The sequence below is a fragment of the Penicillium bovifimosum genome (genome assembly GCF_028826915.1).
Source record: "Penicillium bovifimosum strain IBT 22155 chromosome Unknown utg000007l_segment0_segment0, whole genome shotgun sequence".
NCBI classification, from domain to species: domain Eukaryota; kingdom Fungi; phylum Ascomycota; class Eurotiomycetes; order Eurotiales; family Aspergillaceae; genus Penicillium; species Penicillium bovifimosum.
The window spans coordinates 968,604-990,115 of record NW_026622716.1 but is presented as its reverse complement, the minus strand read 5'-3'; the positions used below and the strand labels follow the sequence as shown (position 1 = coordinate 990,115).

Below are 21,512 nucleotides of genomic sequence, written 5' to 3'. Positions count from 1 at the left end.
ATCACAAAAAAGGAAATTCGTTTCATGTATTTTACCAACTAGCTCTTCTATATTAACAGAGGCAAGTCCCCTTTATGAACTCAGACAAGCAATTTACTTCTTAAGCTGAGCAAGCAGCTCAGCAGGGGGCTGCTGGCGGTAACCCTGGGGGTTATTCTTAGTCCAGAGCCAGAGATCCTCGCAAGCCTGCTCCAGGGTACGCTCCGCCTGCCAGCCGAGCTCGGTGTTGGCGCGGGTAGGGTTGGCAGTGAGGTTGAGAACATCACCAGCACGACGGGGAGCAACCTCGTAAGGCTGGTCCTTGCCGACAGCAGTGGAGAAGGCACGGATCATCTCGTAGACGGTGCTTCCCTTACCGGTACCCAGGTTCCAGGCGCGAACACCGGGGTTGTTGGCGCGCAGGTAGTTGAGGGCCTTGAGGTGGCCGTCTGCCAGGTCCAGGATGTGGATGTAGTCACGGATGGCGGTGCCGTCATGGGAGGCGTAGTCTGTGCATTGTATTAGCTTGGGAAAGTTTCAGGGAAAAAAAGTGCAGTCTGAGGGGAAGTCTTACCGTCACCGAAGACCATCAGCTTCTCGCGCTTGCCGGTGGCGACCTGTGCGAGCAGAGGGAGGAGGTTGTAGGGGACACCCTGGGGGTCCTCGCCCATGATACCGCTGGGGTGGGCACCGGCGGGGTTGAAGTAGCGGAGCAGAGCGCCGTTCCACTTCTTAGCCTCGGCCTCGTTACCGGCCTTGGTGGCGTTGTTGCGCTGGGCATTGATCACGTCGGTGATGGCGGTCTCGACGGCGAACTTGGTGTTGCCGTAGGGGTTGGTGGGGCCGAGAGGGCAGTCCTCGGGGATGGGGATCATGTTGGGGAAGCGGGTGGCATCGCCGTAGACGGTGGCGGAGCTGGAGAAGACGATGTTGGTGACGTTGTGCTTGACCATGGAGCGCAGCAGGTTGATGGTGCCGTAAACATTGACAAGGTAGTAGTCGAGGGGCTTCTCGCCGGACTCGCCAACAGCCTGAGGGGTAATTGCATTAGTTACTGGTTGTAGACTTCGGGAATGCGCAATTGTGTGATACATACCTTCAGGGCAGCGAAGTGGATAACGCTGTCAATGTCGGGGTGGGCCTCGAACACCTTGTCGAAGGCACCCTCCTCGGTGACATCGAGCTGGATGAACTCAGCCTTCTTGCCGCAGATCAGCTCAATACGGTTGAGGACTTCGGGCGAAGAGTTGTAAAGGTTGTCAGCGACAACAACCTTGTAGCCAGCCTCCAGAAGGGCGAGGGTGGTGAACGAGCCAATGTAGCCCGTGCCACTGCGGGTTGTCAGTTGTGATTACAATTGAAGACCATTGCGATTGCTTACCCAGCAACAAGAACTGAACCAGAAGGCATGATGGTATAATGAATGAAGGCTAAAGAAAAGATGGGGTGGAGAGTACGGAGTAGAAAGCGGACGAGGGGCAGCTTTTAAGGGGAAATTGGAGGTGGTGGGGGCATTTATCTCTCACCAGATTTATGACGCGGCCCAGGCGATCAACATTTGGTAAATTGGTTTTCAACTTGGATTTGTCTCGCAATTACAATTGTCGCAGTCTCTTGCCTCTCGCCTCTTCATCCCCTATTTCCTTCTGTAAGATCAGGTCAATTGATGTTCGGAGCATTATGTATGCGAGTTGCGACCATTGTAGCGGTGAAATAAACACGAATCCACTGGATTTCTAAAAACGGGCAAGATATGCAAAAGCAGATGCATATCTCCTGAAACTGTCTGCAACCAAAAAGACCGTGTCGTTCAGATCCTCGTGGCTGTCAAAAATGTCCCGGAGACAGCAAGGGGGCCTGCATTCCTCAAGGGTCCAGGCCGTCCCCGGAAATTTCTTGGCATGGAGTATCTTTACACTGTTGATGTTGAATTGGGACAAAATGAAGAAAAAGAAAAAAAGAAGTGAAATTGGTATTGAAAAGAAAAAGAGACCGGTTAGGGCAAAAATACAACCGGAGTTTTGGCATGATCAGGGTCCCGTATCCCCTTCGCGTAGATGGTAGATCGCCCTAGAGGACAAGTTGCGTTTTCAGCAACGTCCGTGTCATACTTGAGACCACTCATGGATACTCAAAGTATCGGGACTGATTCAAGTCTTTGAGACGCGAGGTCAGACGCGGACACGACCACAGTGTGGCGGCAGTGATAGCCAGCGCGCCGAAAGGGGTAAATAGCCCCAAATTGTAAGGAAGATAGGCCAAAAAATAACTGGCTACGACCTTAACCCAGAAGCTCAACGTCCAGACCAATGGCCCGCATGAACAAGTTGACATTGCTCAGACGCTGACTGCCCATGTCGGCAGGGAGCGTCTTGCTGTAGCTCACAGTCTCCATGACACGATCCCTGCAAATTGAATATTAGCTTTATTAGTGATATCATTGGGGCTAGACGAGGAACTCACTTGACGGCAATGACCAGGCGCTGCTGCTGTTCGGGGCTGGCACCAATGCCCACGGCGGCAAGGAACTGCCACACATACATGTCGTCGCCCGAGCTAATCGTTCCGGGGAAGATGTCGTTCAGACCGAGCTCCAAGGTATCGAAAAGGATATTGAACTTCTGCACCCACTGCTGCCAATCGTGCTCGGAAGCCTGGCCAGCCTCCTTAACAATCTCGGCACGACTGAGCAACATGGTTAAAATGCCCAGACCAACCTTGGTGCGAGCCACTGTCTGCACATGGGTTTGGTTGATGACCAAGCCCAAAAGACCAATGATAATGTTGAAGGGCGCTTCGTTCACGTATCCCAGAAGACAAGGCATGACAGCCAGGGAGAAGAGGTCAATCGCTTCACGCACACCAAGCGACGGCTGGGCCTCACCCGGCACGGGCTGGGCGAGGCGAACCACGTCCAAGCTATCCAGATGAACAACAATCATAGTGAGGATGGTGACACGCTGTTCCTGATCAATGTGGCGGAAGATGCGAGGGATGGCCTTCTTGCCCTTGGGGTATGACAAGAATGCGATGAAGGGGTGTGGTGTCGTCGAGTTGGGCACGATTGGCTCCATCACCTTCAATGAGCGCCACAACTTCTGGTTGAGGGAGTGAAGCTTCTGTCTCCATTCCATGTGTACTTGGATCGCCTCGGCGTCGCCCTCCTCGGGAGGCGGTGGCATCGTGCGCTCCATATCTTCCATTGCCATCAAAGAGCTGTAAACGCCCTCCAGGTTAGTAAGAATTGACTTTCGGTCACTGAGACTGAGATCCGACTGCTTTTTAGGCTTGGGTCCCTCTGAGCTATCGGGACGCTTGATGTTCAGCATCGGCTTGGGCGCCTTGGCATTGCTGAATGAGATCTTGCCCAAGCTGCCTTCAATGATGAGTTGCTTGTTCTTGGGCTTGGCCTTGGCGGCTTCCACAGCCCGCTGAACCTGCTGCTGCATTCGCTGCATGTGGTTGTCGGCACTCTGGAAATGGCCTCGGCGATGCCCACCGAGCCTGTTGCCCGTCTGAAACAGATAGGTCTGGGCGAAGTGGCCCAGGGGTTGGTGGGGGGTGCTGACGTGGGGCTCCCCGAATCTGGCTGTAGACCTGGTAGTAGAAGTCCTCCGCCAACACAGCCTCCGGATCCGAGTCGGCAACGTTTCCAGCAGCTGCTACCAGCTGTTGCAATTGGATACGAGTAATGAAGTTCTTATCCTGTGGTGTCATCAGACCATTGCCTCTGGACAAAAGGAAAATCTTGTGATTGCGCTTCGCACGCTTGGCATCCTCCACCAAGTAAGCATTACGCTGCTCTTCGGTGAGGTCCCTGAGCTGCTGTGGGTTGGTGATCACCGGAATCCCGTTGGCGGAGGTCCGGTTAGGCAAGGGCACTTGCTGTTGCTGGGGGAGATGAGGCAGCTGGGGCTGCTGAGGGCGCTGGGCCTGAGGAGGACCGACATGGCGGGGACCAGCAGGCGGCATGCTTTGCGGGGGAAGGTTGGCGTTCTGCATCATATGCAGAGGCACACCGGGTGGCATAGGTCCAGGGCCACCATAAAGCTCTGGCATACCAGGCGGTGGGTGTGGCATACCCGGCGGTAGGTGGCCTTGTTTTATCTGTGCATGCAGGAACTCAGGGGGAACCGGGGGGAACCCATCAGGGAGGGTCTGGAGATGCTGAGGTTGAGGATACTGCGAATCCACCATAGATCGCATGAACGCTTCTGCAGCGGGGGTCGAGGTATTATGGCCTTGCTGGCGCATTTGTGCCTCCACCTCTTCCAAGCTCATCATTTTCCGGCTGGCAGTAGACGCAGCTGGGGCAGCAGCGACGGGCTCGGGCTTCTTCTGCGAGACACCCCAGACACTGGACTTGGCTTGCAAGTCGGGAATATACCCTGGGTCCGAGTACTTCTCATAGCCTGAGCGTTTCGTCTTCGAGGCAGCCGGCTGAACGGCTGGAGCGGCGGGCTGGGGAGCGACGCGAGCAGAATTGGGATTCTGCAGGCTGTATCGAACCTGTTCCTCGCCAATAACATCGGAAACCTGGGCGGTCTTTCCAAAGAAATCGAAGTCCCTTCCAACCGAAGTATCGGCGCCACCTGCGCCAAACGTGTCATCGTTGAACTCGTCCTGGTCGTCGGGAAGCTGGTCTCCAAGACCATCGTAGGTATCCTCGAAGTCAATCCTATATTAAATTCAATACAATGTCCAATTTCCGGGCCAATCGAGATAAGCTCACACGTCGTCATCCTCCAGCGCATGGGCTCGAGCGATGTCCGCAAAGGGATCTGAAGTTTCGAAGAATCCCTTACTCCCTGAACCATCGCGGTCCCTGGGTAGTTTAGTCTCGAAGCCAAAGAAAGACATCTTTGGCTGCGATGAGGAAGATGGGAAACAGGTGGGGAGGTAAATAGCTTGGTGGGGGGGACGTTGAGGAAAGGTGCGATCGATGTTCGGGAAGTTCTGGAGTGCGGACGCCTCAGGCAGAAATGGTATTCTTTTGCCAAGCCACAGTGTCGATCGCCAATGCACCTTTGGGGATGCGTAGGGATCGAGATCGGGAGTAGGCTTTAAAGGAGGAGACTATCTACTGAATGAATTATTCAAGGCTTTACTGTGTAAGAATCTACGTGGTACAATAAGGTAGACAACAATGTGGGATGACAATAAAGACACAGTTAACTAACTACCATGTTACATTGAGACAATGAAAGAGGAGAATCCATGCACTCGATCATTAGAGAAACTGGATTTGACGAGATCGAATGATGACAAGTACGTACTCCGGACCCCAAGTCCAGAGATAAAAATACATCCCGACTCGTATCCCCTGAGGCTTGAGCAGTGGAATGTCTCAAATCGGCTGACACAAAAGTGGCTGAAAGCGGCTGTCATTGTCTAGCACCGCGGCTCCATTTTTCACTTATCTTTCCATCACCCCTACTGTGTAAAGCAACCTTCATCTTTCGGGGGTATCTATCACTTTCTTCTATCTCATTTGGGATTCATGTCGCTCGCTTTTTAATTCTCCATATTGGCACGTTGGTCTAACCTCTGTTGTTGCCTTGCCACTCGTAACGGGAAATCATCCTCCCCCCCCACATCGTCATGTCTGTCTCTGTTCGATATTCGCGCTACCTGGTCTTTGCCTTCGCGGTAAGTATTTGATCTCATCGCCGTTCGTGAATCCCCGTCGCTAACGATGGCCAGGCATTGGTGGTCTTCTTCCTCTTCTCCCGATCCTCCATTCCAATCCCGACCACCAGCTTAACATCCCCTGCAACTAAACCCCCGCCCACCTACGACTCAGTAAAATCGCAAAAACCGCAAACAAATGTTACGCAACAAGGCGCACGCGTCAATGCCACCTTTGTGACCCTGGCGCGCAATTCCGACCTGTGGGACATGGTCAAGTCCATCCGCACTATTGAAGATCGTTTCAACCGCAACTACAACTATGACTGGGTCTTCCTGAACGACCACGAGTTCGACGAGGAGTTCAAGAAATTGACTACTGCGCTGGTGTCAGGCAAGACTCATTATGGTGTCATCCCGGAGGAACACTGGTCGTACCCAGAGTGGATCGATAAGGACAAGGCCAAAGATGCGCGCGAAGAGATGGATCGCAAGAAGATCATCTACGGCGGTTCGGAGAGCTATCGTCATATGTGCCGTTATGAGTCTGGCTTCTTCTTCCGCCACCCGCTCATGATGAACTACGAGTACTACTGGCGCGTCGAGCCCAGCGTCGAGCTCTTCTGCGATATTGACTCCGATCCGTTCCGGTTCATGAAGGAGAACAACAAGAAGTACAGCTTTGTCCTCAGTCTGTACGAGTATGTTGCGACTATTCCTACCCTGTGGGATAGCGTGAAGAAATTCACCGGCAATCACCCCGAGTATGTCACCGAGGGAAATGCCATGGAGTTCATCAGCAATGACGGCGGAGAAACCTACAACAACTGCCACTTCGTAAGTTACCTATGGGATTTGATCAAGCCTCGACGCTAACTTTGCTGCTAGTGGTCAAACTTTGAGATTGGCAGTTTAGAGTGGCTGCGATCTGATGCCTACATTGACTATTTCACATCTTTGGACAAGGACGGCGGTTTCTTCTATGAGCGATGGGGTGACGCACCTGTTCACTCCATCGCTGCCTCCCTGATGTTGAAGAAAGAGGAAGTTCACTTCTGGGACGAGATCGCCTACTACCATGTCCCATTCACGCATTGTCCTACTGATGAACAGAAGCGGCTGGACTTGAGATGCTCTTGCCAACCGAAAGATAACTTCGACTGGAAGGATTATTCCTGTAAGTTTATGACGTGGGAATGCCCAGCGAGCCAACTAACTGTGATATAGGTACCAAGAAGTGGTTCGACATCAACAAAATGCAGAAGCCGAACGGATGGGATGTGAAGTACGACTGATTTTCCATGTCCTTCTAGCTGTAACGCCCGGAGCGTTTCCTTTCAGCGACAATGCGCGGGTCGGTTGTCCTCTGGATACAAAGCGCCGCGCGGGAGGACAGTGTCACCCATTTTGCGCGGCATCGACAGAACTACATAGTGTAGTGGGAGAACTGCGCCACCTTCAGAAGCGATGGATCAGGCGTCATGCGTTACGTTCACCGCCAATCCTCCTTAAGAGGCGCACACCCACACAGAACAACACATCTCTTGTCTTATGAACAGTCTTTCAATATGATTCCCATCAGTTCCCAGTAGGTGTCAGGACGTCCCTGCTACTGTCTCCTGAGCTGCAGTCCTCCCATCGTCCTGTCTGCGAGTCAGACCACGTTCGCGCTCTTCCCACTTCAATAGGTTTCTCTACGTACACAGTAAGATATGTCGAAGATATCTGTGTTAGTTCACGCTTGGTCCTATACTAAGATAACACTCCTATATAATTCTGTTTATTCTGTGACGTAATTTCTAATAGCTCTAACTAGGTGGACAGAAAGGGTTAGGGTTGAACGTTATGTACCGCCGACTCGTTTCCTTTTACTCTTTCATGTCATTCCATTCGAGCCAGTATTGACTTTCGCAGGCCCAGTACTTTTGTGCCCTCTTTCTAGCCTCTTGTAATGTCGGAGTCGGATGAGATTCTCAGCCCTGCTGTTTCATCAACTGGATTCCCTACCTTTGCCGAGGCCAAATTATCCCTCGATGCCGCGCTTGCAAGCTACCAGTCAGATCCCGAAGATCATACTGACGACACAAAAAGGTTCCTTGAGATCTGTTTTACCTACTTCCCCCTCGAGGGGCAGGTGAATCTATCTGATGATGTGCGCGGCTGCAACGACAACGACGAATTCCGGCAGCTTGCCAACAGCATCGATACAGACCTGTTGCGGCCGTTGCTATCCAAGGGCGGCAAGACCCCGCCATCACCCCATCTCCCCGGTACCCTCGCCTCATTTTTGAAGATTCGGTCGAAGACCTCGACACAGCGACTCGAAACAAGCAAGTACGCCTTCACCGGAACTGTTTGAAAAGAGACGGCTACCAATGCACCATCACCAAGCATTGGAGCTCTGAACACAATTTCCCTCGCGACCAACCAAGAGGAATCTTACACGGTGTCCACATTATCCTTTTTGCTCTTGGGAGCTTTGACACTGATGATGAACAGCGCCGAATCTCTGAGATATGGACACAGATTTTCCGCTACTTTCCGAGTCTCCTGTCTACATTTGATATGCCATCCGAAGCTGTGAATCGCGAGGATAATATTATGATGATGCTCAATGCCTTCCATGGCGGGTTCGGTCGCTTCCACTTTGTTCTTGAGGCCACTTCGACCCCTCATCAATACCGCATCAAAACTTTCCCGCGCCTCTCAACTCTCTGCGAACTTGCATTGCCAAGGGACAGGCTGGTATCATTTACAAATCAACACTCGCGCATTGATCTCCCTGGAGCCGCTCATTTGGAGTTCCATGCAGCAATTGGAAACATCTTGCATGCAAGTGGGAGGGGAGAAACGATTGAAAAGCTCATAAGGAATCTAGGGGAGACAGCCGGTTCAGTATTATCGCAAGATGGCAGCACGAACATCAGCAATCTGCTCCCAGTCAGTCGCCTTTCACTGCTAGTCTCAAGTTCACGACAGACAGCAAGGTGAAGCAGCAACCGGCTTAGACTGCCAAGAACAGGGAATGGGAAACCAAGAGTGAACTAATATTTCCAGTGAGTGAAGACAATTACATTATCACCTAATACTGTTTTGTGTGATCGACCACACTTGTTCGTCAAATACGATGTACCGACAAGTTCCAACACCGTATCAATTATCTCACCTAGGCCCTTGTCGTTGACAAACTCGTGAACGGATTGACCAGCTGGAACAATGTCAAACCCCCCAGTACCTCAAAATTGCGCAGGTGGAATTATCAAATGTCCTGGGAGAGGTGGCAAGCAAAACCGCATTGAAGATGCTTCGACTCCATTTGACAATCCCGGCGTATGCATCAGGATAAGTCCAGGAATATCATTTGCGAAAGGGTTGTATGTCTGTTTTCAGGATGACATTTAGCACGAATGGACCAAGAAGACATTGAGGACCATCTGAAAGAACGCCCAGGGAACTTCAGCTCCAGATGGAACCCTGCGCGCGTCCAATCACGGAACATCCAACCAGCCACTAGAGTGGACGAGCTACGACTTTGAGCCCATTAGATCATCCAACCGTGCCAACTGCTGAGGTGAAACCACCCATCGAATCCGTCAACCAAGATGGAATGGAAGCAAACCCACAATGTTACACTTAGTTCTAGGTTTTGTGCTGAGTGTCCCGTCAAGACAGTCAGACAGTCCTTCCCAGCAAAGGATACTCCTGGATATATACTGATCCATACGCCATGACATATTTGTTTCATTGCATACATCTGGAGTCAAATGCCCTTCCCGGCAACACTTCTATAATTTAGAGAGGTTCATGAACATGGAAATACTGGGAAAGACGAGCCTCGAAAGATAAACATGATAATAAACAGTCGCAATCAGTAGTGTTACATGCATATACGAACAGAAAGAGTGGCCCATGCGAAGAGCAACTCGAATCCCAAAACAATAGCCCGATGAAACGATCTCTAGAGAATAGCAGATCCAAGCCCAAAAAATGTACAATCACACAAACAGGTCAACCAAAACCAACCTGTCCATCCAATCCACCTTAGTTAGTCTTCGGCTTCTTCGTGCCATACTTCGAGCGACTCGTCATACGACTTCCAACACCACCCTAAAGCCAAAGTCAGTCCCAGCCTCAAAAGACATACCCAGTAAACAGGTATATAACATAAACAAAAAGGAAAACATACCAAATCCATCGCACCACGAACAAGCGTATACTTCACACCTGGACAATCCTGAGCACGTCCACCGCGAACCTGAACAACACTATGTTGCTGGATATTGTGGCCTGCAAGAACCCAATTAGCCAAACCATCACTGATTCCCATTGAGAAACCCCAGGCACTGAAAACAACCCCCAATGCCAAAAATCAAATCCAATGCAAAAACTCACCTTCACCAGGAATATAAGCAGTAATAACCTTCCCCGAACTCAACCTTACTCTGGCAACCTTCCTCTCGCCCGAATTCGGCTTCTTAGGCTTCGTAATACCAGTCTTAAGACAAACACCCTTCAGACCCGGCGTATTCTTCAGTGCCGGAGACCCACCCCTCCGAGCCTTCTGTCCAGTCCGGATCCCGCGACGGACCTGGTTGTACGTTGCGCGGATGATCGGTGAGCTGGAGAACTGGCGCGTGGCCGTAGACTTTGCAAAGCCTGAGGAGAAGCCGGTAGCGGCTGTGCGGAAGACGGGGCGGAAGTTGAAGCGCGAGGTGATGGGCGCTGCTGTGATGGTTTTGGTTGCGAGGGTTCGGCGGAGGGGGGTTGAGAGTGCTGGACGGCTAACAAGGGTCCGGAGGGCCCGTAGGGCGATTGGGGAGAGTAACTGGGACATTTTTGTTTTGTGTTGTGGTTGGAGTCGGGGATTGTCCTTTTTTTTTTGGCTTGTAGGTCGAGAATTGGGGAATCCGGACTTCTTGGATTGGTTTGTCCGGCACGTGATGTTATCGACGCCGAATTGCGGGTTTGGGTTCTTTGCGGTTCCGGAGGAGCTGGACGCGAGCACCTTTACTCTGCCTGGGACATCGGCGGTGTCATTTCCCATCCTCAGCCTTCCCTTTTTCCAACGCTTCTTGCCTTTCTTTCTTCCTTATTATCTCGAGCTTCGAACGAACATTTCCTCTGTGCAATCCGTTTCGAGTCGAACGCAAAGAATCCACCCTCATTCCGTCATCATGGTACGTTATCAAGCTAGACCCTTCATATCACATAAGACATCTACTGGAAACCCATTTCAGCTAGAGAGAAACAAAACCACCCATCTATTCCCGTCCCTACTCCAAAAACCAAAAAAAAAAACAAAACTAACAAAAAACCCAGTCCCTCCGCTTCATCCCCCAAAGCGGCAACGCAACCCAAACCACCAACCTCACAACCCGCCAACAAGGCCCCCCCTCAAAGGGCGCCCCCTCAGCCCCCGGCCTACCCGATACGCTCCGCAACAAGCTCACTTTGCCCGCCAGCGCAACCGCCTCGTCGACAAACATCGGCAGCGATGTCCCGTCATCGACACACCCGCTCGAAGCCCGCCTGATGTCGTGGCGCGCGACGCAGGAATCGATGAAGATGGAGGGTTTGCGTCGGGCGTATGGGATTGCGGAGCCGGTGCGTCGTGGTATGGAGCTGAAGATTGTGCGGGATGGAACTTTCAGACCGGCTGTGCTGGGTGGTGTGCGCGGTGGGAATGTTCATGAGGATATTCTTTGTATTGGGGGGAGGGATACGGAGGTTCAGTGGGAGGATATTTATCATGGTATGTACATGTTCTGGACTTCCTTCTCCTCTTCGAGCTGGATTCAGGGGGAAATGGGAATGTGTTTGAGATTTTGGCTAACTGGTATTTGTTTTGCAGGTGATGATCTTCGTGAGCCGCCTTCTTTCCATGATGAGATGGAGAAGAGGCTCAAGATGGATTTCTGAATCCGATGGATGATGTGTTTTTGTGTTTCGTTGCTCTCCTGCTATTCTACTTATGTCCCTCATACTCCTATCTCATGTCGTCGATAGAGTGTAGATGAATGGGTTTGATGCATTGCGGGATGTCTGTCTATCTGTCTATCGTTGGGATGGATAGTACAGTATCCTTCCATATATTGAATCAATCCATATTTCTACCAACTACTTTGACAGAAGAATTCCCCATAATGTCGTACGTCTGTCTGTATTGTGACGACTGAACAGCTATCTACCCAACACCTAGGTACGACTTAGTATGCTACAAATACCAAGACTGGAACATGTATGCACTATGGAAGTTATTCAATATGTGACAAGGAAAGAGGCCAACTCCTCAAACGCCCTGTACACTACGACTGACCCCAAGCGGGGATGGAAATGTAAAGGAAGGACTCAAACAAGAGACAATGAAAAAAAGGTGCCAGATCGTAAGTACACGAATCCTGGGGATAATGAGAAATTGCTGAATCAGAAAGGAAAGTCGGATTGGAAGGGGGTATATTTCGAAAATCGGGAAGTCGGAAGGGCAGCAAGAGGAATGAATAATGGTGACAGCAATGCCAGGAAAGCAAGGAATAGATATGGATCTCCGTTCGAACCATTGAGAAGAGCCCCGTAGACAAGACACGAAGCGTTCATGGATTATCCATGAAAACAGGGATCGTGACTCGTATTGTGGGGTAGAGAGGGAAAGGAAAGGCCAAAGGCAGAGAGACTCGGGGGAGGAGACATGACACGTCGAGTTATCATGATTCCAGGATGGATGTTCACTCAGAAAGAAAAGTCCAAACGCCGACTCCGGGGCACATGTTCAAACGACAACAGGGAGCCAAGCTCGCCAAGCTCGATCGGGGACATAAATGTTGATCCTGCGTCCAGGCAGGATTAGACGAATCGCTGCAATGACATAGGCATATGGATGAGGGATGTGTAGGCGGGAGAAACAGAAGCAATAAACAGGAAGACAACATGCGTGGAGCAGGTTCCCACTCTTGAAAAGGGCGCATTGCGCAGCAAGACTATAGGATGACGCAGCGACATCCAGGACTGCGCTCACTGGCCTCATTCTCTCGGCTATATTGTGCCTTGGCTCCCTTCGCATCTTCCTCGTCGACGACTTCTTGGGGTTTGACGGTCATGTGCACGACATTCGGGTGTTCCTTGCTGAACTTGGAATCTGCTCGATCCGTTAGCACAGGCCTTTATACCTAGTTCTTGCCGCAACAATAACGTACCAGAAACAGGCGATTTATCATCCAACAACTTCCCGAACGAGATAAGACGGATAGAACTCGGTGACGAAGGACGAGGTTCCCAATCTGCCTCGAGTTAGCAACGCCATTCTTATATTCCCCAGCGAATCACATCCACTCCATTACGGATGTTGAAAGACAAGCCTTACCAGATCGCCATTCGCGCCAGATCAACTCCTTAAGCGTATAGACGCTCATCAAGAACGGATCAGAGTTCTCTACATTAACCGATCGCTTCCTGAGGTATTTCCCATCGATGGTAAACGGATGCCGCGACCCTGTCGTCAACAGCAACGTAATCATCAATGACGGACCGACATCCTCCTCGACTTCCTTCCCCGAGCCGTCATCGGAGCGCTCGACCGACGTATCGGGCGCAGTCTTGGGCTCGTCTGTATCCATTGGGGCCGGTGTATTGCTTTGGGCCAGCGCGACTGATGCGTTGTCGGTGGCAGGCGGAGGAGTGGAGGTCGTTGTCGGTATCACGGGGGCGGGATCGGTTTCGCCACCGAGGCCAGTTGCGGGGTGGATCTGGGTCTGGGTCGCGGCAGTCCGGTCCAGCGGCTCGATGGATGGGATGGATGTATCGGCGATAGGGTCTGGCTTGGCTGGAAGCTCTGCTGTTGGCGCTGAGGTCTGTTGTTCCTGCGGGGATGTGCTGGTCGGGGGTTGGGGATCGATATCTTTGGCGTTTGCCCCGGACTCCGGTTTGTCTGTTGAGGACATGATGTTGGGATGTCCCCCGGTTTGCAGTTGGCAAAATTGACTGCGCTTTTTCTTCTTCCCCGGTTGCAAAAAGGGGCGCTATTCGACGGTGGTTTTGGAGAATGGATTGAGGTAGCTGGAATGGGGTGGAGAAGGTCAAAGGAGAGGACCGATCGCTTCTTATGAGGAGTCGATCTCAGCGGGAGGCGCAATAATGCCTCAACAAGTGAATGAAATCTGCTGTACAATGGACGATTACTCCAGGTTGGTATATCGAGGTTGAAGGTTGAAGAGGAAGGAAAGGTGAAAGGCAATAGGGGATCGGCAGGCGTGGTGAGAAGCCAATTAACCCTGCTTGAAACTGCGCAATTCTTCCAAATCTTTCCCCTATTTTTTAGACAAAAAAAAAAGAAAAACAAACCGGGCTAAGTTAGTTAATTAACCAGAAACTAACTATCAATTGGCGACTTGGGGAACTATTCCTAAGCGAAGAAAAGATCAAGCTTGTATGCTACTTACTGTGGGTACATCTCTGGATAGTTGCATGAAGAGACAGGTCACTTTCTCCACATGTGTAGCTCTGTACTACAACCAGATCTCATGACAAGATAGAGAGGAAATTTCTCCATGTGGAAGCTGGTGGATTAATTCTATATAAATATTCATCTTTCATAAGGTACCATGGAGCCGAAAGACTCGAGTACTGGGCCATAATTCATTACCTCGCTCAATCCAGTGGTTTGAAACTGCAAACAAGCATGTCACACACACGAGAGGGCCGTTCTGACATCGGCGTGAGAACGGGTAACCCTCCAGGCATGAGACTCGTGCATATGCAGGGGAGGAGTCTGAAGGTGGAATGGGTGTATGCAGATAGGGTATTGATATAGCGCATGGGATAGGAAAAAGATGGAATGAATCCATCCGAAGTCGCCGATGTCTCAGACGTGATTCGCGCAATTAATTCTCCTACAAGCCTGTGTATATTGCTGGAGGGCCCAGCCCAGGATTCAATAAGGGAGGAGGCTGGTAGCCGACACACGTTGTTGACAAGTCATGGCCATGGGAAGGGGTTGAGCGTGTTTTAACCCCACAAGAGCAGATCAACTTAAACCCAGCCGGCATACTGCTCCAGCATTTCGTTCTTTGCGCCTTCAGATCCGTGCCGCACACCTAACAGTCGCACATTGCCGATCTTGCCTCCAAAGTCGTCCTCCACGGAGCTCGTGTAATTCGCAAGGTGCTCTCTCAGGCGCGCAATTACAGCCTCATCATCGCGAATGAGGAGCGCGATGGCATCGTATCCTCCAGCCCCGGGGACAACTCCGCCAATAACACCCTCGATCTCTGAGACACTGTCTAAGAGCTCGGTCTGGACACTCGGTTCGATGGGGACACCCGTCAAGCGGGTCAGCGTGCGAATAAACTGACGCGTCCGCAGAATCAGAGCGCGAATATCAGAGAAGTCACGATCGGGATTAGCACCAGGATGTTGAGCCTGGCGCTTGAGCTCCTGACGCAGTCGCTCGTTGTTGTTCTGGAGGTTAGCCCAAAGAGTATCCGCTTCCTGGCGGTTGTTCTTTCGCCACTCAAGGACCTTCTTGACCATCGACGGTGTCTGGGAGCCACAGTCCACATCGCACAGCACCAGCTGCATACCACGGGGCAGCTGCATGCCGAAGTCGACGCACTCGGTGTCCCATGGGTGCTTGGGGTCGGAGTCCTCCACAATGGGGAACAAGCGCTCCTCGAAACCAGCCGAGCCTACATCGCCAAGGGACTCCAGAATTGAAGGCGAGAAGCGTCGGTAGAGACAGGAACCATAGACTGCGCTCGCAACGTCGAATCCAGATCCGACCTTGCCCTGTGCTGCGCAGTGGGCTGCCTGAGCGAGATTGTGGAGTTTGTCGCGTCCAGCACCCAGATCCTCGGGCTGCATGGTGCGGTGAATGACCAAAGCGGACACGAGGGCAGTGACCAGCGCAGCCGAAGAGCCCAATCCCGTCTTATGGGCTTCAAAGAGAGGAACTCCGAAATTCACAAAGCGCCCACTCCGTCCGTACGTTGCCGGGCCCTTAGAAGTAGCCGTTTCGGAGTAGTAGTCACTATCAGCCATGATGGTAACGGACAAGGAGCCAAAGTCCTTGGAGTCGGCCACATAGCTGATGTAGGTCAATGCATAGCTAAGGGAGGTCTCGACAAACGGGTTGCGCGGGCTAAATAAGGGAGAATATTAGTCAGTCATGGGTTTTCGCGCCAAGGGTAGATACAGCAAAGCATACCCATCGCCTTTCTGGATAACCTTGACACCACCACCTTCCCCGCAGCGCTCCACACCATATTCCCAGATCGCATCGACAAATTGGGGGGATCGCACAACAATTGTATCCTCCGCATTCTTGGCCTCAGCGCCGGACCCAGACGATGCCTCGCCAACCGGTCCAGACACCGACGTCCCGCGGCGGTGACCCCTCCTCAGTTGTTGGACGATAACATGGATGCGGGCATCGAGCGCAAATACGGTACCCGTGTAGCTGCGATCGAGCACCAGATAACCACCGGTTAGGAGGACCTTGCCCGGCGCGGACAGTGCCGTGACGGAAGTTGGTAAAGGAGACATGGAGGGTATGGGTGTATTGGAGATCGAATGTTTGTGGGGAAGAAAAAGGGCCGGGCACAACGGGGGGGGGGGGGGGGGGGGGAGGTTGGAGATTGTCGAGAGTTTCCCCTGGGTCACGGGGGGGAAGGGGCGGGTCAATAGCGCAAAGCGAAGCAGATAACCTTGGAAATTGGAACCTTCTTGAATGTGTTGGCTTATGCCATGCAGATGCAGCTCAAAACAGACAAACAGACAATCTTCCTAATTATCCGCGGGGTGTATGGAATTATCCTAATGGGGACTAGTGTGGACTTCATGTCGCACAGCATAAAACTAACCTGGTCTCCTTGGGTAACTACAGTACGTGTATGACAGTATGAGGCTTTGATATTTCGAGGCATATGTATATTATCATGAAGTATAGAAGTATTTGTAAATGCAAATGCCATGAAACGCCATCGCGCCACACAAACTCCTCTAGAAAGGAAAAACAAACACCCGATGATATGTCCAAACCCCCTTCCAATATCCAAAATCTTTTTTCTCTTGACTGCGAATGTTCAGGGAACGTAATGTGTTGATATGTGTTGATATGTGAAGATTCCAGTGGAATGACCCGAGAGAGAGGCGACAATGGCGGGGTTGAGGTCACAAAGGGCTTGTGACACATCCTCACATAAGGTTCGACTCAACCACCACAAAACATGAAGGCACCCGCTCCATTGTCGAAACAGACAACTTCACATCTCGAGTGAAGCTGGTCAGAAACCTTGCTCCATCAAGCCTAAGCCATCGGTTTCTGCGCAATGATGCTATAACTTGTCGTGGCCAGACGCATGCGATCCATCTTGACAAAAGCCTGACCATCAAGACACAGACGATTAATCAAAGTCTTGAAGTGACGCGGCAGCACATGCACCTTGACCAGAGCAAGGATAGCCTGTCGCAGGGTCCGGAAATATACATCGACGGTATCGATAAGCGGAGCCTGAAGACCATCGATACTAGCATTTTGCGACCGCACAACCTCAAACCCAGCCTCCCTAAGTGCCGCCTCGAGACTCTCCGGCGTGGGTGTACCGACGGCGCCAATGAGCGGCTTCACGCGACGCATGAGCTCCGCGTGCTCCGGATTACTAGGTTCATAAGCAGGCAAGCTGACCCAATCGAGCAGGGAGATCATCGAGCCAGGCTTGAGAATGCGGAAGATCTCACGGAACAGCGTCGGCAAGTCCTTGCACAAACTCAAAGCCTGAATCTGATAGAAGGCGTCGAAGCTTTCGTCGGCGAATGGCAGCGGGAGCTCATTAAAGTCCTGCGTGATGAAGGTATTGTTGAGTCCGCGCTCGGCATTGAACGTCGTCGCTTGCTCCACCTGGTTCGGGTCGATGTTGAGGCCCGTTACTTGCGCGCCAGTGTATTGCGCCATGTGGGCAGCGACGCGTCCGCGCCCACAGCCCAGATCCAGCACCTTTTTCCCCTTTGTGAGTCCGATGTCGTGTGCAATTGAGCGCTCGTACAGGAGCTGGTTGTCCAGGACGCTGGTCTTGGGTCGCATCCAGGGCGGGATGTACATTTTCTCGACGTCGCCGAGCGCGCAGAGGTGGTTCAGGACTCCGTAATAGGATTTCAGACATGCGCCGACTTTTTCTTGATAATTGGGACCCAGCTCCTCTGTCATTTTTTTCTCGTCGGACCAATCTAGGTTATAGATAACGTATGAGGCCATGAAATCGTCGACCTCTTTCGGTGTCAGGTGCGCCAGGTGTCGGAATGAGGTCCAGAAGGTCTTCCATCGTTTCGGGGATGCTGAGTTGTCGAGGTCCTTGCCATGATGACCGAGTGTGGCTACCAGCGCATTGTGTTTCTCTTGCGCGATCTCGTCGAGCGAGCTATCGCTCTCTGAGCCTCGGTCGCTGCGTTCGGGATGGCGTGCTGTTTCGACCAGTGTGTGTGCCACCATGATGTAAAAGCTTTGTACAAGCTACTATTACACAGTAATATACAAATGGGTATATTAGGTGTCGGTGGAGGCTGGAGGGTGGGTATGTTTTGACCAGCAGTCTGGGGGGCTCCAGCGCAATTTATAAGCACTGCGCTGCGAGCGAAGACAATCCTTTTCTCCACGGCCCGAGACGAGAAATCATTCGTCAAGGAAGATGTATGGTTAGTAACCACAGAGTGGATTTTCTCACCAGACATGGAAGCTCGTACCGGCTATCCCGGCAGTGGCTCGAATCAGACGGCAAGGACCCAAAGAATGGGGCTCTTTCCTTCGGATAACCAAGAATCATACATCCTTGCTAACTGCTTCTGCTTCACTTTTGCCATTACTTTATGGAAGGCCTCCGCGCTATCCCCGGGTTCCGAACGCTAGCTCCGCCGGCAGATTAGGGAGGCCGTTATATGCGAGACCAATATGCCAGGCACGGATGACGTGGGTAGGGTCCCTAAGGAAATGACCATCGTCATGAGAACGACGATCTAGGCCCACTCTTATAGTTTGGATACTGTACATCGTACATTGTATTCTATATCAGTTTGTAGTACATAACAAGCAGCGAACCACCATCATTGCGCATGTCGATCATCCCACATGGCCCCATGGGATTACACATACGCAGTCTACTGTACACAGTACTTCTGCAGACACGGCCCATTCCTCACTGGACTTCTTCTTAACCGCCAATAGATCTTACCGGACATTTCCTCCGGCTCTTGCCGCACAACATTTTTCAGCATTAAGCATTAAGCGTAAAGTAGACGTGACGTCAACCAATGCCCCATTCATAAGGCTGTAAGCCAAAAAGCAAAGCGAATACGCGACTTCGAGGAGTATTTCCAATTTGGTCGAATCTCGATTCATGATTTCTAAGCCGAATAAGCTGACAAAGTTGAACCTTGGAAAAATCGATGCCCATCCCGTGCACGAGACAAGCCTCAGAGGTTATGACGGAACTTGATAGCTTTCGGGACCCACTTCGATCGTCCCGTGCGAAAACTCAGATTCTCCACACAGACCCTGTTCCGTATTGCCGGGTCACGTGGAGGCCAGATTGAGTATTATGCTCCTATCTCCGTAGACCTTTGCGGCGAGAGGATGTTGACGGTGAGGTCGTTGCACATCCAGCGTCTCAGGGGAAATACATAGCAACATCGCTGGCAGTGACACCGGTATGTCATGGAGCATACATAAAACCGGCTATTCAATCGGTCCATGGGCTAGCGACCATGTCGAACTAAATGTACAGGTCCTTGGCATCGCAGACTTCGGAATAAGACCCATCAGCATCTTCAAGTGCTACCTAGCTTTTCTACATTTGAAGTGGGATTAGAGCTTTTAATGATTCTATTGGTTTTCTATTACAACTTGTTTCGATACATGATCCATCAGTAGATGTTGAGATGGAGACCAGAAAGGAAGCGAAGAGAGTTGGATTTCTATCCTACGAACTGAGAGACTAAATAGCAAACCAGGTGGGCGTTCTGCCGCTCCACACCGACTCCAGCACAAAGCAGGAGTCCAAACACTTGTCCAGTTCGTCCTCCTCCACAAAGAGCACAACTGATTAAGCGTTGCAGCACAATTGCCAGAGAGACGGGAATGCTAGGCATTCTGTTACGTGTTCAGGATTGCCGATTGCGGAAAACGAGACAGTAGGATGGAGAGAAATCAATTGAGCCCGCTAGCCTTGTTGACTCTCCCCTCCTTTTGTAGTTCTGTCATATGTGCCTCTTTCACGCCATATACGATTCCTGCTCTGGTGCTCGGGGACTCGGCTCTCCGCATTATGCGAAATAGCGAAATTTCTTTTCAAATTCCACTCTGATCCGGGTTGGTGCCGCGTTTAACTATGTTTGCTCCGAGGCTAGTCTCCATCGACTGCAGCAATGGCGTATGTGAAGCAGTGGCGGTCAAATCCGCAGGACCACAGGTGCATTGGGCAACACCGCCGCACTAAAGTCCGCTTTACCCCGAACATCCCTGCAACCGAACATCTATCCAAGTTTAAATAACTAGATAACGTGTAACTACTCCGTAACTACATAAAGTTGACTAGTCAAGAGTCCTATCAAGATGAGGGATTTATTTTCACTGTTGTGAGCCCAGGGGTGAGTGATTGAAGTTCCGGTGTACAATTTCATACTAATAATCTTCCCAAGTGGCTTCCAACCGATATGGGCGGTGCCGATCTCACAGTTGAAGAAGGGGTTAATGCGGTTCTGAATGTCATACTATCAGCTAATGAAGAGTCTAATGGCTCTTTCAGAAATGTGGATGTTCCTGGATGGGAGATTTACAACGGCGGAGAGATTTCTTGGTAGAGTTGTGATAGAAGGTCACTTCCCAATGTGATGGTGCCTAATTTAGTCTTTCCTACCTTATAAATTATACTGTTCAAGGCTTGGTCCATTCAGACCTTCAGTCCTGAGTTGTGTCTTGATTTCGAACATTTGAACCGTACAAGCTGTCATATCATAAGAGGTTACCATGTTCCATAGACCAAGTAAAATCCATTCACTTTTGCGCGCAAGCCTCAGCGCGGGCCTGAATCGACTTGCTAATAGCAGGGCGTTCCTGCACACGCTTCAACCAGCCAGTGAGATTGGGGTAGTTCTTCTCAAGATCGAGGTCAAACTGCGCAGCAAGAACATACCACGGAACGAAAGCAGCATCGATATACGAGTACCTACCAGCGACAAGATACTGCTTACCCTCGAGGGCACGATCGAGCACACCCGAGACACGGCGGACCTCGTTGAAGTACCGGTCAATGGCACTCTGAAGCTTCTCGGAGTGTAGACGGCTGAACCAGACCGCCTGGCCGAAGTAAGGGCCCTGACCGGACATCTGGAAATGCAGCCACTGCTTGGCAAGGAAGTAGTCCTTAGAGCCGGGGGCGAAGCTGATCGAGTTTTGCTTGTCATATGTCTCGATCAGGTATTCGACGATTGCGCCGGATTCCCAGAGGGCGAAGTCTGTGTTGGGATCTTCGATGGCGGGGACACGGCCGTTAATGTTAATGGACTCGAATGCCTCTTTCTTCATGTCGGGGAAGTCGACGATCTTGTGGGTGTAGGGGATGTTCAGCTCTTCCAAGACCATGATGACCTTCCAGGGGTTAGGGCCGGGGCCGTGGCCGTAGACGGTGATGGGCTTGAGAGACATTGTGAGGGTTCCGGTGAGGTGAATGTTTGGGATAGGGGGTTGAGAGACCGGAAGGTATAGTTTGACTGTGCAAGGCGTGGGCGAAGGACACTTTGTATAGCCGATCGAGAATTGGAGCTCTTATACCTAAATCGAGCTTTGAACCCCTCGGAACCCCGCAATTGTCTGATCAGGATCATCAGTCATCCTCCAAGTGGATATTCAAGTTGCTGACACATGTAGG

At 51.3% G+C, this 21,512-nt stretch overlaps 10 protein-coding genes across 10 annotated transcripts; 3 read left to right on the top strand and 7 right to left on the bottom strand.

Moving 5' to 3' along the window:
• Positions 1–93: 93 nt before the first annotated feature.
• N7515_009292 (NAD-dependent epimerase/dehydratase family protein) lies at positions 94–1,389 on the bottom strand (the record flags this gene model as incomplete). Its single annotated transcript, XM_056670036.1, has 4 exons — positions 94–488; positions 554–1,010; positions 1,076–1,310; positions 1,361–1,389. The coding sequence occupies 4 exons, from the start codon at positions 1,387–1,389 to the stop codon at positions 94–96; spliced, it is 1,116 nt and encodes a 371-aa protein (XP_056517835.1).
• An 871-nt stretch (positions 1,390–2,260) lies between these two features.
• On the bottom strand, positions 2,261–4,839 carry N7515_009291 (deadenylation-dependent mRNA-decapping factor PAT1; the record flags this gene model as incomplete). Its single annotated transcript, XM_056670035.1, has 4 exons — positions 2,261–2,384; positions 2,443–3,450; positions 3,479–4,657; positions 4,712–4,839. The coding sequence occupies 4 exons, from the start codon at positions 4,837–4,839 to the stop codon at positions 2,261–2,263; spliced, it is 2,439 nt and encodes an 812-aa protein (XP_056517834.1).
• Positions 4,840–5,580: 741 nt separating this feature from the next.
• Positions 5,581–6,902, top strand: N7515_009290 (glycosyltransferase family 15 protein; the record flags this gene model as incomplete). The annotated part of the gene is made up of 4 exons (XM_056670034.1): positions 5,581–5,628; positions 5,683–6,444; positions 6,496–6,784; positions 6,835–6,902. 4 exons carry the CDS (start codon positions 5,581–5,583, stop codon positions 6,900–6,902), a joined length of 1,167 nt encoding a protein of 388 aa, XP_056517833.1.
• A 656-nt stretch (positions 6,903–7,558) lies between these two features.
• N7515_009289 (uncharacterized protein) lies at positions 7,559–8,615 on the top strand (the record flags this gene model as incomplete). Its single annotated transcript, XM_056670033.1, has 4 exons — positions 7,559–7,941; positions 7,999–8,053; positions 8,107–8,502; positions 8,553–8,615. The coding sequence occupies 4 exons, from the start codon at positions 7,559–7,561 to the stop codon at positions 8,613–8,615; spliced, it is 897 nt and encodes a 298-aa protein (XP_056517832.1).
• A 1,033-nt stretch (positions 8,616–9,648) lies between these two features.
• N7515_009288 (mitochondrial 37S ribosomal protein uS12m) lies at positions 9,649–10,441 on the bottom strand (the record flags this gene model as incomplete). Its single annotated transcript, XM_056670032.1, has 3 exons — positions 9,649–9,714; positions 9,794–9,894; positions 10,000–10,441. The coding sequence occupies 3 exons, from the start codon at positions 10,439–10,441 to the stop codon at positions 9,649–9,651; spliced, it is 609 nt and encodes a 202-aa protein (XP_056517831.1).
• Positions 10,442–10,781: 340 nt separating this feature from the next.
• On the top strand, positions 10,782–11,526 carry N7515_009287 (proteasome maturation protein; the record flags this gene model as incomplete). The annotated part of the gene is made up of 3 exons (XM_056670031.1): positions 10,782–10,784; positions 10,927–11,359; positions 11,459–11,526. 3 exons carry the CDS (start codon positions 10,782–10,784, stop codon positions 11,524–11,526), a joined length of 504 nt encoding a protein of 167 aa, XP_056517830.1.
• Positions 11,527–12,581: 1,055 nt separating this feature from the next.
• On the bottom strand, positions 12,582–13,541 carry N7515_009286 (uncharacterized protein; the record flags this gene model as incomplete). The annotated part of the gene is made up of 3 exons (XM_056670030.1): positions 12,582–12,739; positions 12,798–12,881; positions 12,965–13,541. 3 exons carry the CDS (start codon positions 13,539–13,541, stop codon positions 12,582–12,584), a joined length of 819 nt encoding a protein of 272 aa, XP_056517829.1.
• A 1,087-nt stretch (positions 13,542–14,628) lies between these two features.
• Positions 14,629–16,140, bottom strand: erg8 (phosphomevalonate kinase; the record flags this gene model as incomplete). Its single annotated transcript, XM_056670029.1, has 2 exons — positions 14,629–15,736; positions 15,803–16,140. 2 exons carry the CDS (start codon positions 16,138–16,140, stop codon positions 14,629–14,631), a joined length of 1,446 nt encoding a protein of 481 aa, XP_056517828.1.
• A 763-nt stretch (positions 16,141–16,903) lies between these two features.
• Positions 16,904–18,082, bottom strand: N7515_009284 (class I SAM-dependent methyltransferase; the record flags this gene model as incomplete). Its single annotated transcript, XM_056670028.1, has 1 exon — positions 16,904–18,082. One exon carries the CDS (start codon positions 18,080–18,082, stop codon positions 16,904–16,906), a length of 1,179 nt encoding a protein of 392 aa, XP_056517827.1.
• Positions 18,083–20,638: 2,556 nt separating this feature from the next.
• N7515_009283 (glutathione S-transferase family protein) lies at positions 20,639–21,289 on the bottom strand (the record flags this gene model as incomplete). Its single annotated transcript, XM_056670027.1, has 1 exon — positions 20,639–21,289. One exon carries the CDS (start codon positions 21,287–21,289, stop codon positions 20,639–20,641), a length of 651 nt encoding a protein of 216 aa, XP_056517826.1.
• Positions 21,290–21,512: the final 223 nt, after the last annotated feature.